At 47.0% G+C, this 24,769-nt stretch overlaps 1 protein-coding gene across 1 annotated transcript in view; it reads right to left on the reverse strand.

Annotated features, from left to right (window-relative positions):
• Positions 1 to 277: 277 nt before the first annotated feature.
• The window catches only part of LOC147096860 (olfactomedin-4-like), a 28,304-nt gene continuing 3,812 nt past the window's right edge, over positions 278 to 24,769 (reverse strand). The window contains 5 exon segments of the mRNA XM_085973135.1: positions 278 to 1,270; positions 1,272 to 1,879; positions 8,405 to 8,558; positions 19,934 to 20,215; positions 23,101 to 23,253. Of these exon segments, the coding sequence (XP_085829261.1) occupies positions 1,073 to 1,270; positions 1,272 to 1,879; positions 8,405 to 8,558; positions 19,934 to 20,215; positions 23,101 to 23,253 (1,395 nt within the window). The 3' untranslated portion in view covers positions 278 to 1,072.

Raw genomic sequence — 24,769 nt, forward strand, 5'->3', positions numbered from 1 at the left:
GCCATCAGGAACATCCTTCCTGCATCTAGTTTGTCCAGTCCTGTCAGAATTTTACAAGTTTCAATGAGATCCCCTCTCATTCTTCTAAACTCCAGCGAGTATAAGCCCAATCGACCCAATCTCTCCTCATACGTCATTCCTGCCATCCCAGGTATGGTGAGGGGGAAATCAAAGAGTTTCCAGATGGGAATAAAGGGCTGAAAAGTAAAGAAACTTAGAATAAACAAATGCAATTAGTAACACACAACACAATCTTTGTAGATGCGGCTGTTTATTAATAAATTTGCTGAGAATTCCGGTGTAAATCTCCAGATAAACACTTGTCACCTTATATCTGATAATTAACTCCTATAATAATTAGTGACAGAGGCAGAAAATGAATGAATACAACACCCAGGAATGAGAGTCCTACCAGAAGCACTTTCTCCCTGTGTGAGGTTTTTACCATCTGCCCATCCAGCAGGACAGCTGTTCAGATACTAAACGAACCGTCACACCCAGAGCTATTCTCACAGTCAGAACGTCACCATCCATCTGAAAGGACACCTCTTCACGCTTACCGTGTCAACTTGTCCAACAGTTGAAAGAACTCAGTCAATTAAACCTTAACAGATAGATCACCTGCCTCTCACATTTGCAAATTCAATCTCAGAGCTATTTTGCAGATTAGAATTTAACCCATTTTGGCTTTGGCTCGTCTTCCAAAGCCGTAAGTTGCAGCGTCAGCTTGAGTTCAGATACCCGCCCGCCAACTCTTACACTGAGTGTCCGACCAGCCCAACCACGGCCAATTGGTTGAACCAATGTTTGTTTTGATTCACCGCTGGGACTGTGGACCTCTTCAGATAGAATTAGTCAGACCTCGGACGACACATGCTAGTCGATCTGGGTGAATTTATTTTCAGGATCTTTGGCGCTGCAGGTTAAGGTGTGATGGTAAGAAGAGTGTAACGTGGAGTCTAAATCTAACCTGAGATTCAGGTAGAGAATTTTCAATTTGGACCCAGATTCCCCCAGTGATTCCCCGCCCCTGTTGATCAGTTTGCTAATTGTTAAAATTGATCTGTTGAGATTACGATGGTCGTTCATCGCGTTTAAATATCACATCGTAAGTCACCTGGTAGCCATCATTGTACACATAGAGCTTGTGGTCGGATGGGTCGTAACTAACACTCTGCAGTGTCTCCATCACTTTATCCATCTTTATACTCGCCCTGTCTTCCTCACCAGTTTTGGTATCAAATGTAAAGAAAATCTCCTCAATCCGTGTGCTCAACCGGCTTAATTGCATACAACACACCACATATCATGAAGGCATTGGTCACACTAGGTTTATACTGGCTGGTGACCCATGTCCTTTCCACAGTGAAGGAGGTCACATTAATTTTACTAATAACAATATTTCCACCATTTTCCTCGGTGGAGTAAATGACCCACAGCCCAGTTTCATCGACAGCAAAGTCCATGTCCTGGTATGTGACGCCCGCATAAGAAAACCTGTTGTTGTAAGCTGCACCTTCAAGAGTTTGCCTCTGTACATCACCAGTGTCTATGTTAAAGCTGCACATGTCCCGAGTATTGTAACAGTTGTAATACAAGGAGTTACTGTACAAAACCATTCCACTTCCCTGCCCTAAAGCCAGTCTTTTCTGTATTGGATTCTTGTAGAGCAGCAAATCATCGTGTGAATAGTAGAGTCTGAAGATGTCGAGTATTCGTCCATCTGTGTTGAGTGGTGCCACCCAATACACCTCCTTTTTACTGGGCAGTGGAGCAGGATCTTTGCCCCAGCCTCCATATTTATAACTGAATCCTCTCCAGTTCAGTTGGGTTACGAGGGGCACAGTTACATTCAGAAGGCCACCATGATCGCAGCTCCCTGTTAAACAAATAAAAGTATATTTGTGATCAAGTTTATTTCATCTGTGACGTTTCCATCTGTACAGAGTGCCAACCCATCACCCTGTTTTTTCCTTCCCCGTTTCCAGATGCTATCACGGCGGCCACTCGAGGAATATTGTCGAACGTCCCGCCCCACTGGGAATTTGCTCGATTTGTGTCCGTGTCAGCCTGTGGCTCAGTGGGCAGCACCCTCGCCTTCTGAGGCAAACGATTGTGGGTTCAAGTCCCACCCCAGAGACTTGAGCACAAAAATCTAGGCTGACAATCCAGTGCAGTACTGAGGGAGTGCTGCAGTGTCGGAGGTGCCGTCTTTCAGATGCGACGTTAAACCGAGGCCCCGTCTGCTCTCTCGGGTGGATGTAAAAGATCGCATGGCCACTATTTTGCAGAGGAGTTCTCCCCAGTGTCCTGGGCCAATATTTATCCCTCAATCAACTTAACATAAACAGGGTTATCTGGTCATTATCACATTGCTGTTTGTGGGAGCTTGCTCTGTGCACATTAGCTGCCATGTTTCCTACATTACAACAGTGACAACACTTCAAAAAGTACTTCACTGGCTGTAAAGCGCTTTGGGACGTCCGGTGGTCGTGAAAGGTTCTATATAAATGCAAGTCATTTTCTTTTTTCCCGGGGCATTTTTCAGTGAGGGCAAGCAGCAGTGGTAGAAGTGCCCATCTCAAACCTAAGTACATAAGAAATAGGAGCAGGAGTCAGCCATTCGGCCCCTCGAGCCTGCTCCGCCATTCAATGAGATCATGGCTGATCTTCTACCTCAACTCCACTTTCCCAGCCTAACCCCATATCCCTTAAACCTATTGCTCTCAGTGCTGAATATACTCATTGACTGAGCATCCACAGCTTTCTGGGGTATTTATTATAATAAAATACAGGAAACTCTTTGGTATCCGGCACCAATGGGACCGGGATGGTGCCGGTTGATTAAAAATTCCGGATGACGGAGAGGGTTATCTACCGAGGCTATTTTTAACAAACAAAGAGTCAGACTCCTGTTATTGAGGTGTTCGGACTTCTGACAGCGCCAAGAAGCCGAGTAGTGGCAGTTTGGAGAACTACCCCCACTAACTAACTCGGCCACCACGGCAGACTCGGACTCGGACTCGGCAACATTTCCGGTTATTGAGGTGTTTTCGGAGTATGAATTTTGCCGGTTAATAGAGATTTCCAGATATTTAGGTGCCATTTAAACGAGAGTTTCCTGTACATCTAATTTTAATAGGCATTAAGGGGCCATGTCAGCCCATGCCTCTTCCCACAGTTCTGGCCTATAAGAAAGTCCTTTTAAAATAGGCTTCCAGGGTTGTTGGGCGGCAGCATGTATTCTGGAACCCATGCAGAGGATACAAGGGTATTTTAGCCTTTTCTTGACTGCTTTTCTTGACTGTATTGTGTTATTTTCTCTTTCTCTTTTCTCATGTTCGGATGAGACTTTGTGCCAGTTCTCATCAATGATTTATTTCTCCCCCCAGCCCCCGCCAGCACGTTTACTACAATGGGAATCCCGCGGAAGAGCAGAAGGACCTACAGAGTGATGTACGTAGGATGCTCTGTGCCCATCTACCCGTACCCACATATCCAGGTAAAATGCCTCCCTTTGGTAGACCCTTTGGGCTGGATTTTGTCAATGGGGATGTGATGGAGGCGGGACTCCCACTTTTTGGGTTGTAGTCCCGCCTCCATCGATTTGTGGCCAACCCACGTGATTTTCCCTTGATTGACCTTGTTAAGCCCGCCCAGCGGGCTCAGCAGGCCAATTAAGGGACACCCGGTTACAGGTGACGTCAGGGATTGACATTTCATCTGTCAAGAGCTTTTGACAGATGAAATATCAGCGTTTGACAGCTCTGTGAAGCTGTCAATCACTGACAATCTGTCTTCTAACTTGAGTCCTTCTCCTCAGACTCAGTTAGAAATCTCTCCAGAACAGAAAGCAGAATGCTGCAACTTTTGACAGCTCGCGGCCATTCTGCTTTCTGTGCCGGTGAGATGAGGGACTCCCGAGACCTGAAGGAAGGAAGCCTGCATTAGTAAGTAAAGGTAAGTAAAACTTATTTAAACACATTACACACACCAAACACACTTACCTCTGCACTCATGCACCCATCACTCACTTGAACACCGGACATCTCGAACCCTCCAAGCCCTTCAGCCCGACGGCCCGCCTCGCTAACTTGGCGTGGTTCGGAGCCGTCGGGAAGCCCACACTTCAGGGCTAAAAATAGGGATTAGGTTAAAAACTGCCTGTTAACTACCTGTTAACAGGCAGTTAATTGGCACTAACCCCCTTCCCGCCTCGGGGAGGCGGCTCCCAGCACAGGTCGGGTACCCACCTCCTGGGAAACGGGCATGGAGGCGGGTTGGGGGCGGGAAGGGTTCGTGCCCCCTGATTCTGCAATTTTCCCCCCACTCCCACCTCCAAACCCGCCTACACGGGGCTTGGAAATTCGAGTCCTCAGTGCGTATTGATGCATGTCTTCCCAAAGTAAGTTGGGATACTAGGTCCCAAGGGCATCATGGAAACAACCCTACAACACTAGGCCCGTATTTTCCGATTGGAGGCTTCCTGCGTGCGGAGGCCTCCGATCTGGAAAAACTCTAAGTCTTACCTGAGGGTTCCGGAGGTCTGGACATTTCCGCTCCTGGGCCTCTCCACGGCAAAGTGCGCAGGGCCCAGGTATCCCGGGGCGCAGGCGATTCGCAAGCGTCCCTGGGATCACGTGGGCCATGGGGAGCCAATGGGAGAAGGGAATCTCCCTTCATACTTTTGAAAGGTCTCTCAGTTTAGACCCGTCAAAAGTATGAATGGAGATCACTCAAGAAACACGCTAAAACATTTTTTTTTTAAATCGCGTTTTTAAAATGAGTTAAAATTACATTAAATTAAATATTTTAAACAAAAATGTAATTTTTTGAAAAATGTAATTAAAGCTTTTTACGGGGCTAAAAATAAACGTGCCTTTTTAAAAAAGTATTTAATAAATTCTAAATGCGTGAAAAAAATCTTTTTTTACTTTTTTAAAACTCTTACGCTGGTAAAAGCAGGCCTTACGCAGGCTTTTACCAGGTGTAAGATTTTTAAGTGTTTTCAGCAGGCAGAGGTTCTGCAGAAAGCGGAACTCTCCCCCCCGCAGAGGTCCCTCTCCGGGACAGGCGTCCGATCTGTCAAGAGGATCGGAAGTGCCGGGTTTCAGCACGTGAGCTTCGCATGCGCTTAAAACCGGCACTTGCGAGGCCCCCTACGGCTGCGTAAGCACCTCATACCCACCCGTGGGGGTCGGAAAATACGGGCCTATGCTTCGCTATTAGAGGCACTGCAGGTCAGCGCAATCAACACTGCCTGACTGGGAGCATGGTGACACCGTCCAGTTATGCAATGTATGTCCACGTCAGTTGGATCTTCCTTCTCAGGGTTTGGATGAACAGGGAGGCAGATGTAGTGCTGTGCCATCTTCTTTCCCTTCCCTCCCCCCCCCCACCGCACACAATCACCACCGCTCCCTCCCCTCCAGACCCAACCTGACCCTTTCCTCACTTCTCGCTGCCCGTGTCCTAACTTGCACCAAGTCCCATTCGCCCATCACCCCCTGTGCTCACTGACCTACATTGGCTCCCAGTTAAGCAGCGCCTCGATTTCAAAATTCTCATCCTTGTTTTCAAATCCCTCCATGACCTCGCCCCTCCCTATCGCTGTAATCTCCTCCAGCCCTACAACCCTCCAAGATATCTGTGTTCCTCTAATTCTGCCCTCTTGAGCAGCCCTGATTATAATCGCTCTGCCATTGGCGGCTGTGTCTTCTGTTGCCTGGGCCCTAAGCTCTGGAATTCCCTGCCTAAACCTCTCCGCCTCTCTACCTCTCTCTCCTCCTTTAAGACGCTCCTTAAAACCTACCTCTTTGACCAAGCTTTTGGTCACGGGCCCTAATTTATCCTTATGTGGCTCGGTGTCAAATTTTTTTGTTTGTCTTTTAATACTCCTGTGAAGCACCTTGGGACGTTTTACTACGTTAAAGGCGCTATATAAATACAAGTTGTTGTTGTTATTGCTTACCTGAGGGCCACTGCATGTCAGCAGCAGCCCAATAAAAGAAAGAAAGACTTACATTTCTATAGCGCCTTTCACAACCACCGGACGTCTCAAAGCACTTTACAGCCAATGAAGTACTTTTTGAAGTGTAGTCACTGTTGTAATGTGGGAAACACAGCAACCAATTTGCGCACAGCAAGCTCCCACAAACAGCAATGTGATAACGACCAGATAATCTGTTTTTGTTATGTGGGTTGAGGGGTTAATATTGGCCAGGGCACCGGGGAGAACGCCCCTGCTCTTCTTCGAAATAGTGGCCATGGGATCTTTTACATCCACCTGAGAGAGCAGACGGGCCCCGGCTTAACGTCTCTTCTGAAAGACGGCACCGACGACAGTGCAGCAATAAGGGAAGAGAGGAGAGTGACAGTCAAAAAGATAGGAGCACAGGGGATGAAAAGAGAATGGAGAGTGAACAGAAGAAAGAACAAGGGAAGGAAAGGAACAAATTACATACAATGTACAGCACGAAACAGGCCTTTCGGCCCAATTGGTCCGTGCCGGTGTTTATGCTCCACATGAGCCTCCTCCCATCCTACTTCATCTCACCCCATCAACGTATCCTTCTACCCCTTCTCCCTCATGTGTTAATCTAGCTTCCCCTTAAATGCATCCATACTATTCACCTCAACCACTCCCTGTGGTAGCGAGTTCCACATTCTCACCACTCTCTGGGTAAAGAAGTTTCTCCTGAATTCCCGATTGGATTTATTAGAGATTATCTTTTATTTATGGCCCCTAGTCTCTATGTTTGCCCTATCAAACTCTTTCATAATCTTAAAGACCTCCATCTGTTGTTACCAGGGATGAGGGACTTCAGTTATGAGGCGAGGTTGGAAAAGTTAGGGCCGTTCTCCTTGGAACAGAGAAGGTTCAGAGGTGACCTAATAGAGGTTTTCAAGATGATTAAAGGTTTTGAAAGAGTAGATGGAGAAAAACTGTTCCCTCTGGCGAGTGGGTCAATAACCAGAGGTTATATATTTAAAATCATTGGAAAAGATCTCGAGGGGAGAGGAGGAGAAATGTTTTCGCTCGGAGAGTTGTCGGGATCGGGAACGCTCGACCTGAAAAGCTGGTGGAAGCTGTTTCCATCGATAATTTTCAAAGGGAGTTGGACGGGTTCTTGAGGATGAGGAACTGACAGGGTTACGGACAAAAAGCGGGGGATGTGGGATTGAGCACGACGGCTCTTTCAAAGAGGCAGCACAGGCCCGATGGGCCGAATGGCCTCCTTCTGTGCTGTAAGTTTCTATAATTCTATGTCTGGTCACCCCTCAACCTTCAATCTTCCAGAGGAAAGAGTCCCTGTTCAATCTATCCTGATAAGTATAACCTTTCAATTCTGGTACCATCCATGTAAATCTTTTTTGAACCTTCTCCAGCGTCTCTATATCCTGCTCATAATATGGAGACCAGAAGAGGGGAAGCGAGAAGGGTAGCAGGAGAGAAAAAAAACAATCAAAGAAGGGAAGAAGACGAGACAAAAGTAAAATACTGCGGATGCTGGAAAACTGAAATAGAAACAGAAAATACTGGAAATGCTCAGCGGGTCAGGCAGCATCTGTGGAGAGAGAAAGAGAGCCAACGTTTCAGGTCGATGACCCTTCGTCAGAACTGGAAAAAGTTGGAGGTGTAACAGGTTTTAAGCAAGTGCTGGGGCGGGGAAAGGAGGGAGGGGAGGAAAGAACAATAGGGAAGGTCTGTGATAGGGTGGAAGGCGGGAGAGATTAAATGACAAAAGGGATGATTGTACAAAGCAAAAGGAGATGGTAATGGGACAAGTTAAGAAACAAAAGATGGGTCTAGAAGAGGTGTAAATGGGAATGGCAGAATCAGCAGCAGCTGCCATCTGAAAAAATAGGGGCCGAGGTTATGGTCTGAAAATGTTGAAGTCGATGTTGAGTCCAGAAGGCTGTAAAGTGCCTAATCGAAAGATGAGGAGACAGATAGGAAGGAGACAGTGAGAGACAGGGTGGAAGAAAAAGAGAGAAGGAGGGACAGAGGGGAAAATTGAGAAAGTAGCAGAAGCAAGGGAAAGAGGAGAGAGAAAAATACACAGAAGGGAAAGAGGAGAGTGAGTCAGGAAGGAAAGAAGAGAGATTGAAGGACAGGAAGAACTGTCACCAGGAGAAGTGGTGAGAAGCCCATCAAGGAGCACATTGGCACCAATTTCTTGGTCAGATCCTTTGATACCATCCCAGGGGATGAAACATGTACCGGGCTCCACCCTGGCTTGCAATGACGCTATCAATGATAACACTGTGTTGCACGTAAGTCAGCAGTAGGAAAATGGTTTCCTCAGAACTCGACAGACGTGATGACCTCCCTCCTCCTCCCCCCTTTAAAAATAACACATTTCATTCAGCGAGTCGCCATTGACCTTGATCAATAACTGACCGCAATCAATGGGAGGAGGCGGGGTTGTCGGAATCTTGATCTTCTCATACTCCTCCAGCCGTTTCTTCAGGGCTGTGATTTGTCTGCGGATCTCCAGCACGTTGTTCTTATCATAGGATTCCAGCTGGTGCACGATGAGTGACATGTTCTCAATCTGCAACACGCGGAATGGTTAAAGGGAGAAGCAATTAGAAATTGGAGCTCCATTAATACAAGTCATGCCAACCAGTTGCTGTAGCTGGACTCCTTGTCCAATGGCTGGGCTTGGCTCTCCAAACTGCAGTTTAAACTCAATGTCCAAATCCTGCAGTCCTTCCATCTTCATTATAGACAAGAGCAGCCTCGGAGGAGGAAGAGCTGCAACACCAATCAAACCCCAGAGCATCTTGCCTCCCCCACGATGATGACTATTTGCACCAGTGGAGGTATCGACAGCTCAGATTGTCCCTTCCATCAGGACGACGAACAAAGAATTGGGTCAGAGGAGGATAAATGGAGCGGGCGACACGTCAATCCTTTTACTCGGATGTACAGGCTGAAGAAAAAATTATTTCTTTTCGCTGGTACCAATACAATTCATTTTGTTTCAAGAAACAAACGCTTTTTCCAAAAATATTTTTTTTTATTCGTTCATGGGATGTGGGCATCATCCAGAAGCCAGCATTTATTGCCCATCCCTAATTGCCTTCAGAGGGCAGTTAAGAGTCAACCACATTGCTGTTGGTCTGGAGGCCAGACCGGGTACAGACAGCAGATTTTCTTCCCTAAAGGACATTCGTTTTTACAACAGTGATGGGCCTTCAATAACCACAAAACTAGAAGTTATAGACTTAAACAAGTTGGCTTTTAGTCACTAAGATCAGAGCTAACATCTCAACACGCTGACTGGTTCACAGGAATGAGTCATACAGATCCTGGGATCTTTATGTAAGAGAAGTCAGGGGCGGAGCCAAGAGCCAAGACCTGGAACCTCCCAGGTTAGTCGGGAAAGAGGAAGTGAAACTATACACAGTGGGGGAGGGTAATATACATGAGTGCAAAACGAATACAGGATCAAGACAAACAGATTTCATTACATTCACCCCTTCTATAGATTTAGTCCATCGGGGTGATGTTTCTTAAAAGTTGGTATAAGTGAGTCTGTCAGGAGGTTTTGCAGTTCTCAGTGATCGGCGCAAAGCCGGTTGGGGTGCCTCTAGGGGAGTGGATTCTGGTTCCTCCACTGTCCGGACCTCTGCAGTGTCTTCCAGGTTATCTGCAGTGTCCTCCAGGTTAAAGTTGGGTATTGATACCTCTGGGCGTCCTGTCTCTTTGTAGTGTAGGTCTTCATCGGGTAGTCTCCCATCGTTCTCTCCGCTCCCCGAGGGAGCGAGGTCTTTTATGGAAACAGTGTCCTCTTGCCCGTCAGAGTATTCAATATAGGCGTACTGAGGGTTTGCATGGAGGAGCTGTACCTTTTCCACAAGGGGGTCCGTTTTATGGCCTCTCACGTGCTTCCGCAATAGTACTGTCCCCGGAGACGTCAGCCACGTGGGTAGAGATATGCCCGAGGTGGATTTCCGGGGGAAAACGAACATCTTTTCGTGAGGGGTAGCGTTAGTGGCTGTACATAACAGAGACCTTATGGAGTGGAGCACGTCTGGGAGGACTTCCTGCCAGCGGGAGGTCGGAAGGCCTTTTGACTTTAAGGCTAACGTGACAGCCTTCCAAACAGTAGCATTCTCCCTTTCCACTTGCCCATTACCCCGGGGGTTGTAGCTAGTGGTTCTGCTAGTGGCTATCCCCTTCGAGAGCAAGAACTGGCGCAGCTCGTCACTCATGAATGACGTCCCCCTATCGCTGTGTATGTAGTTCGGCATGCCAAACATGCAGAATAGATTACAGAGACACTTGATGACCGTGGCACTGGTCATGTCTGGGCAGGGAATGGCGAAGGGGAAGCGGGAATATTCATCAATGATATTGAGGAAGTATACATTACGGTCGGCAGAGGGAAGGGGTCCCTTGAAGTCCAGACTTAGGCGCTCGAATGGCCGTGTGGCTTTGATAAGGTGTGCACGGTCAGGCCTGTAGAAACGAGGCTTGCATTCCGCACAGATGCGGCAGGCTCTGGTCATTGCCCTGACCTCCTCGATGGAGTGGGGCAGATTGCGGGACTTTATAAAATGGTATAGTCGGGTGACCCCTGGGTGACAGAGGTCATTGTGGAGACCCTGTAATTTGTCCGTATGAATGCTGGCACACATTCCCCGCGATAGGGCGTCTGGGGGTTCATTAAGGGCTCCCGGCCTGTACATAATATCATAGTCGAACGTGGATAGTTCGATCCTCCACCTGAGTATTTTGTCATTCTTGATTTTCCCCCTTTGTTTGTTATTAAACATGAAAGCCACCGACCGCTGGTCGGTGAGCAGGGTGAAACGTTTGCCAGCTAGGTAGTGTCTCCAGTGCCGCACTGCCTGCACTATAGCCTGTGCCTCCTTCTCGACAGAAGAGTGCCTGATTTCAGGTCCCTGAAGGGTTCGGGAGAAGAAGGCCACAGGTCTCCCAGCCTGATTGAGGGTCGCAGCTAAGGCAAAGTCTGACGCATCGCTTTTGACTTGAAAGGGAATGCATTCGTCCACTGCACACACTGCAGCCCTTTCAATGTCCTGTTTAATACTGGTGAAAGCCTCCCGAGCTTCAGCTGATAGTGGGAAGGACGTCGATTTAATGAGGGGTCGGGCCTTATCAGAGTAATTGGGCACCCATTGGGCATAATACGAAAAAAATCCCAGGCACCTTTTAAAGCTTTGGGATTGTGTGGCAGGGGCAGTTCCTTTAGGGGGCATAATCGGTCAGGGTCCGGTCCAATTACCCCATCTTCCACCACACAGCCGAGGATACAGAGACGGGTTGTGTTGAAGACACATTTGTCTTCGTTGTAGGTTAGATTCAGCTTTAGGGCAGTTTTAAAAAATCTCGCAAGATTTAGATCGTGGTCTTGCTGGCTGTGCCCGCAGATAGTGACATTGTCCAGATAGGGGTAGGTAGCTTGTAATTTATTCTCGTCAACCATGCGGTCCATCTCACGTTGGAAGACCGAGACCCCATTTGTTACTCCGAAGGGCACTCTGAGAAAATGGTAGAGGCGCCCGTTCACCTCGAAGGCGGTGTATGGGCGGTCCTCCGTTCTAATGGGGAGCTGGTGATACGCGGATTTGAGGTCGATAGTCGAGAAGACTCGGTATTGCGCAATCTGGTTGACCATTTCTGATATGCGGGGTAAAGGGTAGGCGTCCAGCTGGGTATAAATATTAACAGTCTGGCTGTAGTCAATTACCATCCGTTTCTTTTCGCTATTTTTAACTATTTTTAACAGCCACGGGCTGGTACTGCATTCAATAATGCCTTCCCGCAGGAGTCTGTCCACATCCGCCTTGATAAAGTGTCTGTCTTCCAGACTGTACCGTCTACTTTTGGTCGCTATGGGCCTACAGTTTGGAGCGAGATTAGCGAATAAAGAGGGCGGGCTGATTTTTAAGGTTGATAGGCCACAGACTGAGTGGCGGCTGGGACCCGCCATATACTAGCGTGACACTTTCGTGGTGGCACTGGAAGTCCAGGCCCAAGATTACATTAACACAGAGTTCTGGCATCACGAGGAGTTTTAAATCCTTGTAGTCCGTGCCTTTTACAGTCAGTGTTACCACACAGTAGCCCAAAATGTCCGAAGTGTGGGGCTTAGCAGCCATAGCAATTCTGCTCCGTGTAGGGGTTACCGTTAATGAGTGCCGCCGTACCAGGCTAGGGTGGATAAAACTCTCGGTACTCCCACAGTCAATTAAACATTTCGTTAAATTCCCGTTTACCTGTATGTCCATCATGGATTTTGTCAACGGGTGTGGCCTGGATTGATCCACCATGATCGAAGCCACTGTTGGGTCCTGGGCGGCCGTTGAGTCGGGAAAAGATGGCGGATCCCAAGATGGCGGCCCGCACGGCACGCACGAGGCGGTGACGGAGTTGGAAATCGGATTCCCCCTGCAGACTTTGCTAAAATGCCCCTTTTTCTTACATTTGAAGCATGTAGCGTCCTTCGCTGGGCATCGTTGTCTGGGGTGCTTGGCCTGGCCGCAGAAGTAGCATTTCGGGCCTCGAGACATTGCCGCTGTAGTAGGACTCCTGGGTGAACTTCTGTGTGGGGACTCCGGCGGCGTTGAGCTGGTCTGAGACCTGGATGGGGAAGATGGCTGATTCCAAGATGGCGGCCCCCTCGGCGCGCACGAGGCGGTGAGGGCGCAATGGCCGGAAGAATAAGAGTCAGAGTTTTTCTGGGCCACGTCCAGCGATCGCGCAGTGGCCACTGCCTTTTTTAAGTCCAGGACCTCCTTCTCCAGCAGTCTCTGCCGGATATAATTCGATTTGAGGCCCGTGATGAAGGAATCGCGGACCAATTCATCAGAGTACGCGTTGGCCATCACGGCCTTGCAGTTACAGTCCCGGACCAGGTCCTTTAGGCCCTGTAAGAAATCGTCCATTGATTCCTCTGGTCGCTGCCTGCGTGTAGCCAGCAGATGTCTGGCGTACACTTCGTTTACCGGCCTCTGGTATTGGGCCTTCAGGATAGTGATGGCTTCCGTCTAAGAGGTGGTGCCCCGGATGAACGAATAAATCCGATGACTTACGCGAGTAGTCAGTAGACTCAGTTTATCTACCTCGCTAGCGGATGAGGCCCCCGCGAAGAGTTCGAAGCATTTGAGCCAGTGTCCAAATTGATTTGATGCTTCAGCAGAATGTGGATCCAAGTCCAGACGCTTTGGTTTTAGGAGTCGATCCATCCTAGTATTCTTTAGTGATTAAAATTGATGGGCCTTCAATAACCACAAAACTAGAAGTTATAGACTTAAACAAGTTGGCTTTTAATCACTAAGATCAGAGCTAACATCTCAACACGCCGACTGGTTCACAGGAATGAGTCATACAGATCCTGGGATCTTTATGTAAGAGAAGTCAGGGGCGGAGCCAAGAGCCAAGACCTGGAACCTCCCAGGTTAGTCGGGAAAGAGGAAGTGAAACTATACACAGTGGGGGAGGGTAATATACATGAGTGCAAAACGAATACAGGATCAAGACAAACAGATTTCATTACAAACAGTCTGGTAGTTTCATGATCACCATTACTGACACTAGCTTTTTATTCCAGATTTATTTAATTAACTGAATTTAAATTCCCCAGATGCCGTGAGTGGGAATTGAACTCACGTCTCTGGATCATTGGTCCAGGCCTCTGGATTATCAGTCCAGTAACATAACCTCTATGGTACCTGTAATGTATACAACATTGAAGGGACTGCTTTGTATTGCGGATGTACATCCTTAGTTGCGAGCGTATATAACAGACGCGTATCGATTTCTACAGTCAGTGCCGAAGTTCCAGTTAACCAGTAAAGATCACTTGAAGTTACTCTCAGTCTCTGCTGCTTTATTATTTTATGTAGTGGTGTATAGCGGTACAAACACAACAAATTGGCGACAAGAATTATGAACTTACGTCTTCCTATTCTGGCATCGCATCCAGAGGACACCGAAACTTGGGAGAAAGGGAGAAAGTGACTTGCATGACGCTAGCTAACTAGTAAAGAAAGAAAAATGGGTTTGGAAAAAAAAATGGCGATGATTGGCACTATTGCAGCATTTGATAGCAGCATTGAAGACTGGGCAACTTACATTGAAAGAGTGGAGTTGTACTGTGAGGCTAACGGAGTGGAGGTAGAAAAGAAAGCCACTGTTTTGCTGAGTGTTAAGGGCGCAAAGACATATGCGCTGCTACGTAGTTTATTAACCCCTGAAAAGCCAACAAACAAAACATTCAAACAAATAGTGGACACACTCCAAGACCATTTAAGCCCCAAACCACTGCTCATAGCTGAAAGATTTAAATTCCATAAACGGAACCAGAGCAAAAATGAAAGCATTTCTGAATATTTGGCAAAGTTGCGCAAATTATCAGAACATTGCCAATTTGGAGTGGGCTTATCAGACTCATTGAGGGGCAGATTTGTGTGTGGCATGCAAAATGAAAGCACACAAAAGAAGCTCCTGTCTGAAAAAGACCTCACATTGGCGAAGGCTCTGAGTATCGCAATATCAATGGAAGCAGCAGCACGTGGCGCTTTAGAAATTCAACAAAAATCCCTGGAATATTCAACTAATAAAATGTCACTGAAACAAGAAAAGAAGTGCTATCGCTGTGGCAAAATGTCACATGACCACAATGACTGTTGGTTTAACGACAAAGACTGCAGACAATGTGGCAGACAAGGGCACATTGAAAGAGTCTGCAAAGCAAATAAGAAGCAGAAAACTGATACAATACAGAGTAACAAGAAGGTACATCAAGTGACTGAAAACAAGAAACCTTTCAAAGAAAGATACAAGAAGGTACACCACGTGACTGGAAACAGTTCAGATAAAAAAAAAGTGACACAGACTCAGAGGAAGAGGATTTGGCTTGTCCGAAACTACACAGTGTGAAAGAGACAGAGGATCACAAAATAATATGGATTACTCCAGAAGTGGCAGGAGTTAGGCTGAAAATGGAGTTGGACACAGGCTCAGCTTTAACAGTGATCTCTGTACATGACTACAAACGACTGTTTTCACACATACCGCTAAGGCCAACTAAAGTACTGTTAAAGACATACACAGGGCAAAGAGTGTGCTCCAAAGGTAAAATAAAAGTGACAGTGACATACAAAGAAAAAAAAATACCGCAATTGAACCTCTATGTACTGAAAAATGGAGGACTACCATTACTGGGATGCGAATGGCTCAGGAAAATACAGTTGGATTGGCACACCATCCAAGCACTGTTTGTGTCAGCAAAGGAGGACAGCAACGCCACTCCTGAGAGACTGTCACAAATACTCTCTGACTCTCAGGAAGTGTTCAAGAAGGGAATAGGAACACTTAAGGGCATGAAAGCAAAAATTAAGATTGAGGAGAATGCAAATCCAAAGTTCCACAAGGCCAGACCAGTGCCTTATGCAATTCGCCCTTCAGTAGAAGCAGAGCTGGAGAACTTGGAGCAGTTAGGGGTCCTGTCCAAGGTGGATTGGAGTGAATGGGCCACACCTATAGTTCCAGTGATGAAGAAAACCTCCAGCACAAAACCAGGAAAGCCAAGAAAAGTGCGCATCTGCGGAGACTTTAAAGTGACTGTTAACCCAGTCCTCCACACAGTACAGTACCCATTGCCTCGCATTGAGGACATCTTTGCTTCCCTGTCAAGAGGGGAACGCTTCACAAAGATTGACTTGGCCCAGGCCTATCTCCAAATGGAAATTGATGATGCATCAAAGAAGTACCTGACAATAAATACGCACAAAGGCCTTTACCAGTACAATCGGCTGGTATTCGGAATAGCATCAGCTCCTGCAATCTGGCAAAGGGCAATGGACCAAGTCCTGCAGGGGATCCCAGGTACTCAGTGTTATCTTGATGACATCATCATTACTGGCAAGAATGACAACGACCACCTTTCCAACCTCGAACAGGTGCTCATCAGGTTACGGGAGTATGGGCTCCAAGCGAACCGAGACAAGTGTGAGTTTTTCAAAAAGGAAATCTCATACTGTGGACATGTGATTGACAAGGACAGTTTACACAAGTCTCCAGACAAGATTGAAGCTGTGATTAATGCACCAACACCTGAAAATGTGTCTCAGTTGAGATCATATCTTGGACTGGTGAACTACTATCACAAGTTCTTGCCCAACCTATCCACAGTGTTACATCCACTAAATGCACTGCTACAGACAGGGTCACAATGGAAGTGGAGTGACAGCTGTGAACAAGCTTTTCAAGAGAGTAAAAGACTCATTACTTCAGAAGAGGTGCTAGCTCACTTTGACCCATCCTTACCTATTCGACTGGCATGTGATGCTTCACCCCATGGCATTGATGCCGTGTTGTCACATAAGTTCCCAGATGGCTCAGAAAGACAATAGCCTTTACCTCAAGATCATTGACTACAGCTGAACGCAATTATGCACAGATTGACCGAGAGGCCCTCAGCCTTGTGTGGGGAGTCAAGAAATTCAACCACTACTTGTATGGTCAACAGTTTACACTGTTAACTGACCACCAGCCTCTCCTTTCAATCTTCAACCCAAGGAAGGGCGTTCCAGTGATGACGGCACAACGGCTACAGCGACAGTCACTCTTCCTAGGGGCTCACCTGTATGACATTGAATACAAGGGGACCAAGCAACATGGTAACGCTGATGGTTTGTCACGTTTACCACTGCCGACCTCAGAGAGAACTACAACAGTTGACTCAGCAGTGGTATTTCACACAACAATAGTTGAGCAGCTACCAGTGACAAACTCCCTCATTGAAAGAGAAACACGCAATGACCCTACATTGTCAAAAGTTTATGACATCACTGTGAAGGGATGGCCAGCGCATGGTGACTCATTGTTTCCAGCATTCTCAGCTAGGAGGGAGCAGTTATCAGTGTGTCGGGGAACACTGATGTGCGGCTCACGAGTTGTGATTCCTCCCAAGCTTCGTAACCGAGTGCTAGATGAACTGCATGAAGGCCACTTAGGTACAGTAAAGATGAAAAGCCTTGCCCGTGGATACGTGTGGTGGCCGGGAATTGACAAACAGACGGAGGACCTGACAAAGAGCTGCTCAGGATGTCAAAAGGTCCAGAACGCACCACCACAAGCTCCTCTCCATCCATGGGAATGGCCCTCATCACCATGGCAACGTGTGCACATCGACTTTGCTGGACCGTTCATGGACTCCATGTTCTTGATTGCAGTCGATGCACATTCCAAATGGCCCGAGGTTATTAAAATGAAATTAACCACATCTGAAAAGACCATTTCAGTTCTGAGGACCATGTTCGCTAGAAATGGCCTACCAGAACAAATCTGCACAGACAATGGACGACAATTTGTCTCTGACGAATTCCAAGGGTTCATGAGGAAAAATGGAATCAAGCACTACACATCTGCCCCGTACCATCCAGCTACAAATGGCTTGGCAGAAAGATTCGTACAAACTTTCAAGAAGGCCATCAAAGCATCTACCACTGCAACACAAGATAGACAATTTCCTCTTTGCTTATCGGAACACAGTACACGCAGACACTAATCAGACTCCAGCGATGATGTTTCTGAACAGGAACCTGAGATCTCGCATGGACCTTCTTAAACCGAATGTACGTCGTGATGTAGAGAACAAACAGTTCAAACATTTGAATGCTAAGCCAACAAGAAGCTTCAGTGTGGGACAGTCAGTTCTTGCTCATGATTTCCGGACGGAAAAGTGGCAACCAGGTACGATATCCACAAGAGAGGGACCACTGATGTATACTGTGGATGTGGGAGAGGACGTTTTGAGATGTCATGTGGACCAAATTCTGGATGTTCAGGTGGAAAACACCCCTATACCTCGCCCAGACTCACCTGACATGGAAACAGACACTCCTAATTCATCAGCATCAGCACCAGCCTCATCCACAGCTGAGAGCTCTACCTGTGCTGATAGCTCACCTGATGCACCTGTACCTGTACAGTCTCATTCCCCAAAGCAAAAGAGTCTGGAGAGACGTTACCCAGAGAGGCAGAGGAGGCCTCCCCAGAGACTTGACTTGTAAAAGGGCTGTTGACAAAATAAAATGTTATGTTGGAATTTGAATTTTGTTACTTTTAAGAAAACAAAAAGGTTACTGTAAAGACAGGTTCTGTACATTAATTATAGAAATTTTGCGTTAATATACTATTAAACTAAAGGGGGATGAAGTGTAATGTATACAACATTGAAGGGACTACTTTGTCTTGCGGATGTACATCCTTAGTTGCGAGCGTATATAACAGACGCGTATCGATTTGTATAGTCAGTGCCAAAGTTCCAGTTAACCAGTAAAGATCACTTGAAGTTACTCTCAGTCTCTGCTGCTTTATTATTTTATGTAGTTGTGTATAGCGGTACAAACACAACAATACCGTACCTCCTTAAAAGAAGTGAAAGTGGAAAATCAGGATCTCAATTAAAGTGAGGGCCTTGCACCGATGGAGAACAAGCTTATCCGCAGACTTCCATAATGAAGTTAACCACGTGGGAATAATTCGTTTTAATAGCTTCTATTTTCTGCCTTGTTCCATTTCTTGCCGAGTACCTCTGATTAACATTACGCCTGGTGACATTTACTGAGGTTATTGAGGATTGTCTTTATTTTAATTGATTCTGGGGACACGGGCGGCCTTGAGAAGGTGGTGATGAGCCGCCTTCTTAAACCGCCGCCGTCCCGTGTGGTGAAAGTTCTCCCACAGTGCCGTTAGGGAGGAAGCAACGTTCCCTGTCATTTTTAACCCTTTAACGGGTTGCGCTGCCCATTCAAAATTCCACACATGCGCGGTTTTTTGTTTGCGATTTAAAAGCCGGCTCACTGACTGTACGGGACCCCTAGAGTGCTCGCCTTTGGAATTCCAGAATTTTGACCCAGCGGCGATGAAGGGTTAAAGAAAGAAAGAATTGCATTTATATAGCGCCTTTCACAACCACCGGACGTCTCGAAGTGCTTCACACCCATGGCACTCTTCGAAATAGTGTCCACGGGATCTCTTACATCCACCTGAGAGGGCAGACGGGGCCTCGGTTTAACGTCTCATCCGAAAGACGGCACCTCCGACAGTGCAGCACTCCCTCAGCACTGCACTGGGAGTGTCAGCCTGGATTTTTGTGCTCAAGTCTCTGGAGTGGTGAGGGTGCTACCCATTGTGTCACAGCTGACAGTGCAATGCCACTGAATTAATATCAGCAGAGCCAGCCACAGATCTTCTCATTTACTCATTGGGCTTATACTCGCTGGAGTTTAGAAGAATGAGAGGGGATCTCATTGAAACTTATAAAATTCTAACAGGACTAGACAGACTAGATGCAGGAAGGATGTTCCCGATGGCGGGGGAGTCCAGAACCAGGGGTCACAGTCTAAGGATAAGGGGTAAGCCATTTAGAACAGAGATGAGGAGGAATTTCTTTACCCAGAGAGTGGTGAACCTGTGGAATTCTCTACCACAGGAGGCAGTTGAGGCCAATTCATTAAATATATTCAAGAAGGAGTTAGATATATTTGTTAAGGCTAAAGGGATCAAGGGATATAGGGAGAGGGCAGGGACAGGGTACTGAGTTTGGATGATCAGCCATGATCTCATTGAATGGCGGAGCAGGCTCGAGGGGCCGAATGGCCTACTCCTGCTCCTATCTTCTATGTTTCTATGTTTCTATGACTCATTGATGGGAAGAGTTACTGAGACTGATGGTGTGAGGAGCTGAATTAACACACACACACACACACACACACACACACACAGTCAATGAGAAGATCTGTGGATGGCTCTGCTGATATTAATTCAGCAGCATTGCACTGTCAGCTCAGTAACTCCCCCAGGCCCCTTCCATCAACGATGAATCACGCACAATTTACACAGACAAAGAGAATTGAGTTTCTGATATGGCTCTTTCTTGCTCACCTCGATATAAAGCTGCTCGATGATGGTGCTGCTTCTGCTAACCGTGAGCCTCAGCTGATCGGTGAGGGACTTCAGCTCTCGGATCTCCAGCTTCAGCAGCTCAAAGTCGAGCTGGGTGTAGGAGCCGCCGGCCTCCATTATCTCCACCCGCCGTGTCAGATTCAGCAGCTTCGCCGTGTGCACGGAGAGGGTCCGCGAATATTGCTGCACCTGAGTGGAGCAGCACAGCGAACACACAGAGTTACAGCCACCTCCACAGACACTGTAATGTTTCCAAGTTTGCTGACGACACGAAACTAGGTGGGATTGTCAGTTGTGAGGAGGATGCAAAGAGGTTTCAAAGCGATTTAGACAAGTTGAGTGAGTGGGCAAATACATGGCAGATGCAGTATAACGTGGATAAATGTGAAGTTATCCACTTCGGCAGGAAAAACAGAAAGGCAGAGTATTATTGAAATGATGATAGATTGGGAAATGTTGATGTACAGAGGGACCTGGGTGTCCTTGTACACCAGTCACTGAAAGCAAACATGCAGGTGCAGCAAGCAGTTAGGAAGGCAAATGGTATGTTGGCCTTCATTGCAAGAGGATTTGAGTACAGGAGCAAGGATGTCTTACTACAGTTATACAGGGCCTTGGTGAGACCACACCTGGAGTAGTGTGTGCAGTTTTGGTCTCCTTACCTAAGAAAGGATATACTTGCCATAGAGGGAGTGCAGCGAAGGTTCACCAGACTGATTCCTGGGATGGCAGGACTGTCGTATGAGGAGAGATTGGGTCGACTAGGCCAGTATTCACTAGAGTTTAGAAGAATGAGAGGGGATCTCATTGATACGTATAAAATTCTGACAGGGCTAGACAGACTGGATGCAGGGAGGATGTTTCCCCTGGCTGGGGGGTCTAGAACGAGGGGTCACAGTCTCCGGATACGGGGTAGGACATTTAGGACTGAGATGAGGCGAAATTTCTTCACTCAGAGGGTGGTGAACCTGTGGAATTCTCTACCACAGAAGGCAGTTGAGGCCAAGTTACTGAATATATTTAAGAAGGAGATAGATGGATTTCTAGACACAAAAGGCATCAAGGGGTATGGGGAGAGAGCAGGAATATGGTATTGAGATAGAGGATCAGCCATGATCATACTGAATGGTGGAGCAGGCTCGAAGGGCCGAATGGCCTATTTCTGCTCCTATTTTCCTATGTTTCTATGAACCATTTACACCTCACTCCACTGACGTCAGCGAATGGGGTGTGGCTATGAAATTAGAGAAATGAAATTCAGTGCTGACCATCGCAATGTGAACTGCACAGGTAGACAATAAAGGAAACTGTATCACACTTGTCACTTTCAACATCAAGGAGAAATAATGAAGACAATTCAGGCTGTGTAGCACGGCGGAGTAAAGTCTACAGAGTTTATGTTGAGGCTTCATCATAAGAATTAAGAGCAGGAGGCGGCCACATGGCCCCTCGAGCCTGCTCCGCCATTCAATAAGATCATGGCTGATCATGCACTGGACAGACCTAGCGGGCAACTTTCACCTTCAACGCAGGGACAGTAAACTGGCGAAGTGTATCGCCTGCCCATTACGGACCCGGTCCGCTTCTCATTGCCGTCGATTTCAATGGAAACGAGGCTCCGGGCGGACAATCCGCTCCGCCAGCTTACCGCCCGTGGCAACTCCCCTCGTCCAGAATAAACACTGCGTGAAGCTCAAAGATGCTGCACTTCAAGAGGGACACACTAGCACTGGGAGAGTGCAGAAAAGAGCAACACTGGATGATCGCAAGTGTAAGTTGGTGAGGTAGGAGGAAAAATGAGACAGCATTAAGCTCGACAGTCTAGCCAGAAGGTGGTTAAGGGGAACTACAGGAGACTCTCGATTTACCAGCACCTAAATAACCGGAAATCTCTGTTAACCGGCAAAATTCAGGAGTAGGTTCAGATAAGTTTTACTTCATATTAGTGGCCATTCCTGGATCTGTGGCTGTGTAACCGGGGTTCCCGCACCTGTTGCTAAGCAACAGAGATGCCTGGATCTGTGGCCGTGTAACTGGGGTTCCTGCACCTGTTGCTAAGCAACAGGGACGCCTGGATCTTGTGGCCGGGGTTCCTGCACCTGTTGCTAAGCAACAGGGTAGCCTGGATCTTGTGGCCGGGGTTCTTGCACCTGTTGCTAAGCAACAGGGAAGCCTGGATCTGTGGCCGTGTAACTGGGGTTCCTGCACCTGTTGCTAAGCAACAGGGACGCCTGGATCTTGTGGCCGGGGTTCCTGCACCTGTTGCTAAGCAACAGGGAAGCCTGGATCTGTTGCTGTGTACGGGGCTCTCGTACCTTTTACTATACCTCTCTGTAATCCGGACTTTTTGATAAACCGGCACCACGCCGGTCCCGTCGGTGCCAGATAAAAAGAGTTTCCTGTACTTCACTGAAGTATCTAAATAGAATACTACTTCAAGGTAGGCCAGGCCAATAGGACAAGAGTAAAAACATTATAATTAGTGAATAGTAAAATAGAAAAAAGCATTCTTTCTTAAAGGTGATACATTTGAAATAATCTACCAGAGCAGTGACATCTGCGGAGTTGAAAGACAGACAATCTTTTCTTATCCTGGACTTCTTCTTGTAAAGAAAAAGACCTTGCATTTATATAGCGCCTTTTACAACTTTATGATGTTTCAAAGCGATTTACAGCCAATGAAGTACTTCTGAAGTGGGGTCACTGTTGTAAGGTAGGAAACACGGCAGCCAATTTGCGCACAGCAAGCTCCAACAAACAGTAATGTGATAATGACCAGATCATCTGTTTTAGTGATGTTGATTTAGGGATAAATATTGGCCCCTGGACACCGGGGAGAACTCCCCTGCTCTTCTTCGAAATAATGCCATGGGATCTTTTACGTCCACCCGAGAGGGCAGACAGGACCTCGGTTTAACATCACATCCGAAAGACGGCACCTCCAGCAGTGCAGCACTCCCTCAGTACTGCGCAGAGAGTGTCAGCCTGGAGTTTGTGCGCAAGTCTCTGGAGTGGATACGTCCTATCGGTCAGGGAATATGCCCACTGAAACATCAGGGAGCAGTCTGCATTCACCTTTCATACGGAGGGTACAGGTCATGAAACCAGAGTTGAAAGGGGATGGAGTGTATCAGTAATATCCATACCTTGCCGATTTCATGTTGCACACTGATATTGAGCTCCTGTGATACTATTTCTAAATATTCCACTCTTTCCACTGGGAATGTGGCATCCGGCAAAACCAGCGAGCAGACGCACACACCATCGCTGTTGATGGTCCCATTGACAGCCTGGGAGATCTGCAACCACCATCAATATGTAGGTTAATAACAGCGGAAATATTCCCGTATCTGCACAGTTCTTCAGTAACTGTGACTCAGTGACATCTTTATCTCACAGTTCACTAAACTCTACTGGTAATAAAATATGAACAAAAGCCCCAAAGAGCACCATCAATGGCATAGAAACATAGAAGATAGGAGCAGGAGTAGGCCATTCGGCCCCTCGAGCCCGCTCCGCCATTCAATGAGATCATGGCTGATCATCCAAACTCAGTACCCTGTCCCTGCCTTCTCCCCCTATCCCTTGATCCCTTTAGCCTTAAGAAATATATCTAACTCCTTCTTGAATATATTTAATGAATTGGCCTCAACTGCCTTCTGTGGTAGAGAATTCCACAGGGTCACCACTCTCTGGGTGAAGAAATTCCTCCTCATCTCTGTCCTAAATGGCTTACCCCTTATCCTTAGACTAGAGAAGTGACGGGGCACCCTTGGAAATAAGATATTCAACAACAAGAGGCTGATACGGAATGAATTCCACCAATGAGGAAAGAGACTGAAGACCTCATTATATCCACAGTTATAAAAGTGATATCTAACCCTAACCCTAACCCTTCATTCTGCCAGCGCAGTTCACACCTCATCTAGAGCCATCCTTTGTTCCTTAACCTGTCCCATTACCACCTCCTCTTGCCTTGAATATCTCTCAATGTCTCTTAATCTCTCCTGCTTTCTATCCTATCACCGACCTTCCCTTTTGTTCTTTCATCCCCTCACCCTTTTCCCAGCCCCTAAACCTGCTTTCCATTTCCTGCTTGTTTCCAGTTCTAACGAAGGGTCATCGACCTGAAACGTTAACTCTGTTTCTCTCTCCACGGACGGTCCCCTGACCTGCTGAGTTTTTCCAGCGTTTTCTGTTGTTTTATTTCTCTGTATGTTCACAAGACCAATATGGTTAATGTAGTCCATTCGGCCCATATTACCTCACCCACCCAGAAGGTCCCTATAGTCTCCCATCATTCTTTCCTAAATGATTCGTAGTTACAACCTACTTACCCACCCCCCTCTTCCCCGAGGCCGTTTCCCTGCACTGACCATCGATGGTGTGAAGTACAACTGCCTAACATTGCTCCTAAATTTGCCTTTTACTAGTTTGAACCTGCATCTCCTGGCCCTACTCTCACAATTTACTTTGATGTGATTTTCCCAATTATTTTTTAATGTATCGAAGGTAATATAGAATGCCTTACCATTGAGGGTCTGTTTATAAAATAAATTTCATGTAAAATACACAGTAAAGTACATCAACCGGACCAGGGAGTAACAAAAAAAGCTTAGAAAACATGCAGCCTTTAAGCGCTACACTAACGTTGCCACTCAACACACTATAGTAGAAAGGAGCTTTGGATCTGTTCAGACAGAGTGCAGTGCGAGGGCTCCTCACAGTGACTGTGCACACGGTGTTATACTGGCCGGACACATTAATGGGGAAACAAGCTAGAGGCGATTGAGCCTCACCTCTCAGCTACTGCCC

The sequence above is a fragment of the Somniosus microcephalus genome, chromosome 34 (assembly GCF_052327205.1).
Source record: "Somniosus microcephalus isolate GS21.2 chromosome 34, FLI_Smic_1.0, whole genome shotgun sequence".
Taxonomy (NCBI): Eukaryota; Metazoa; Chordata; class Chondrichthyes; order Squaliformes; family Somniosidae; genus Somniosus; species Somniosus microcephalus.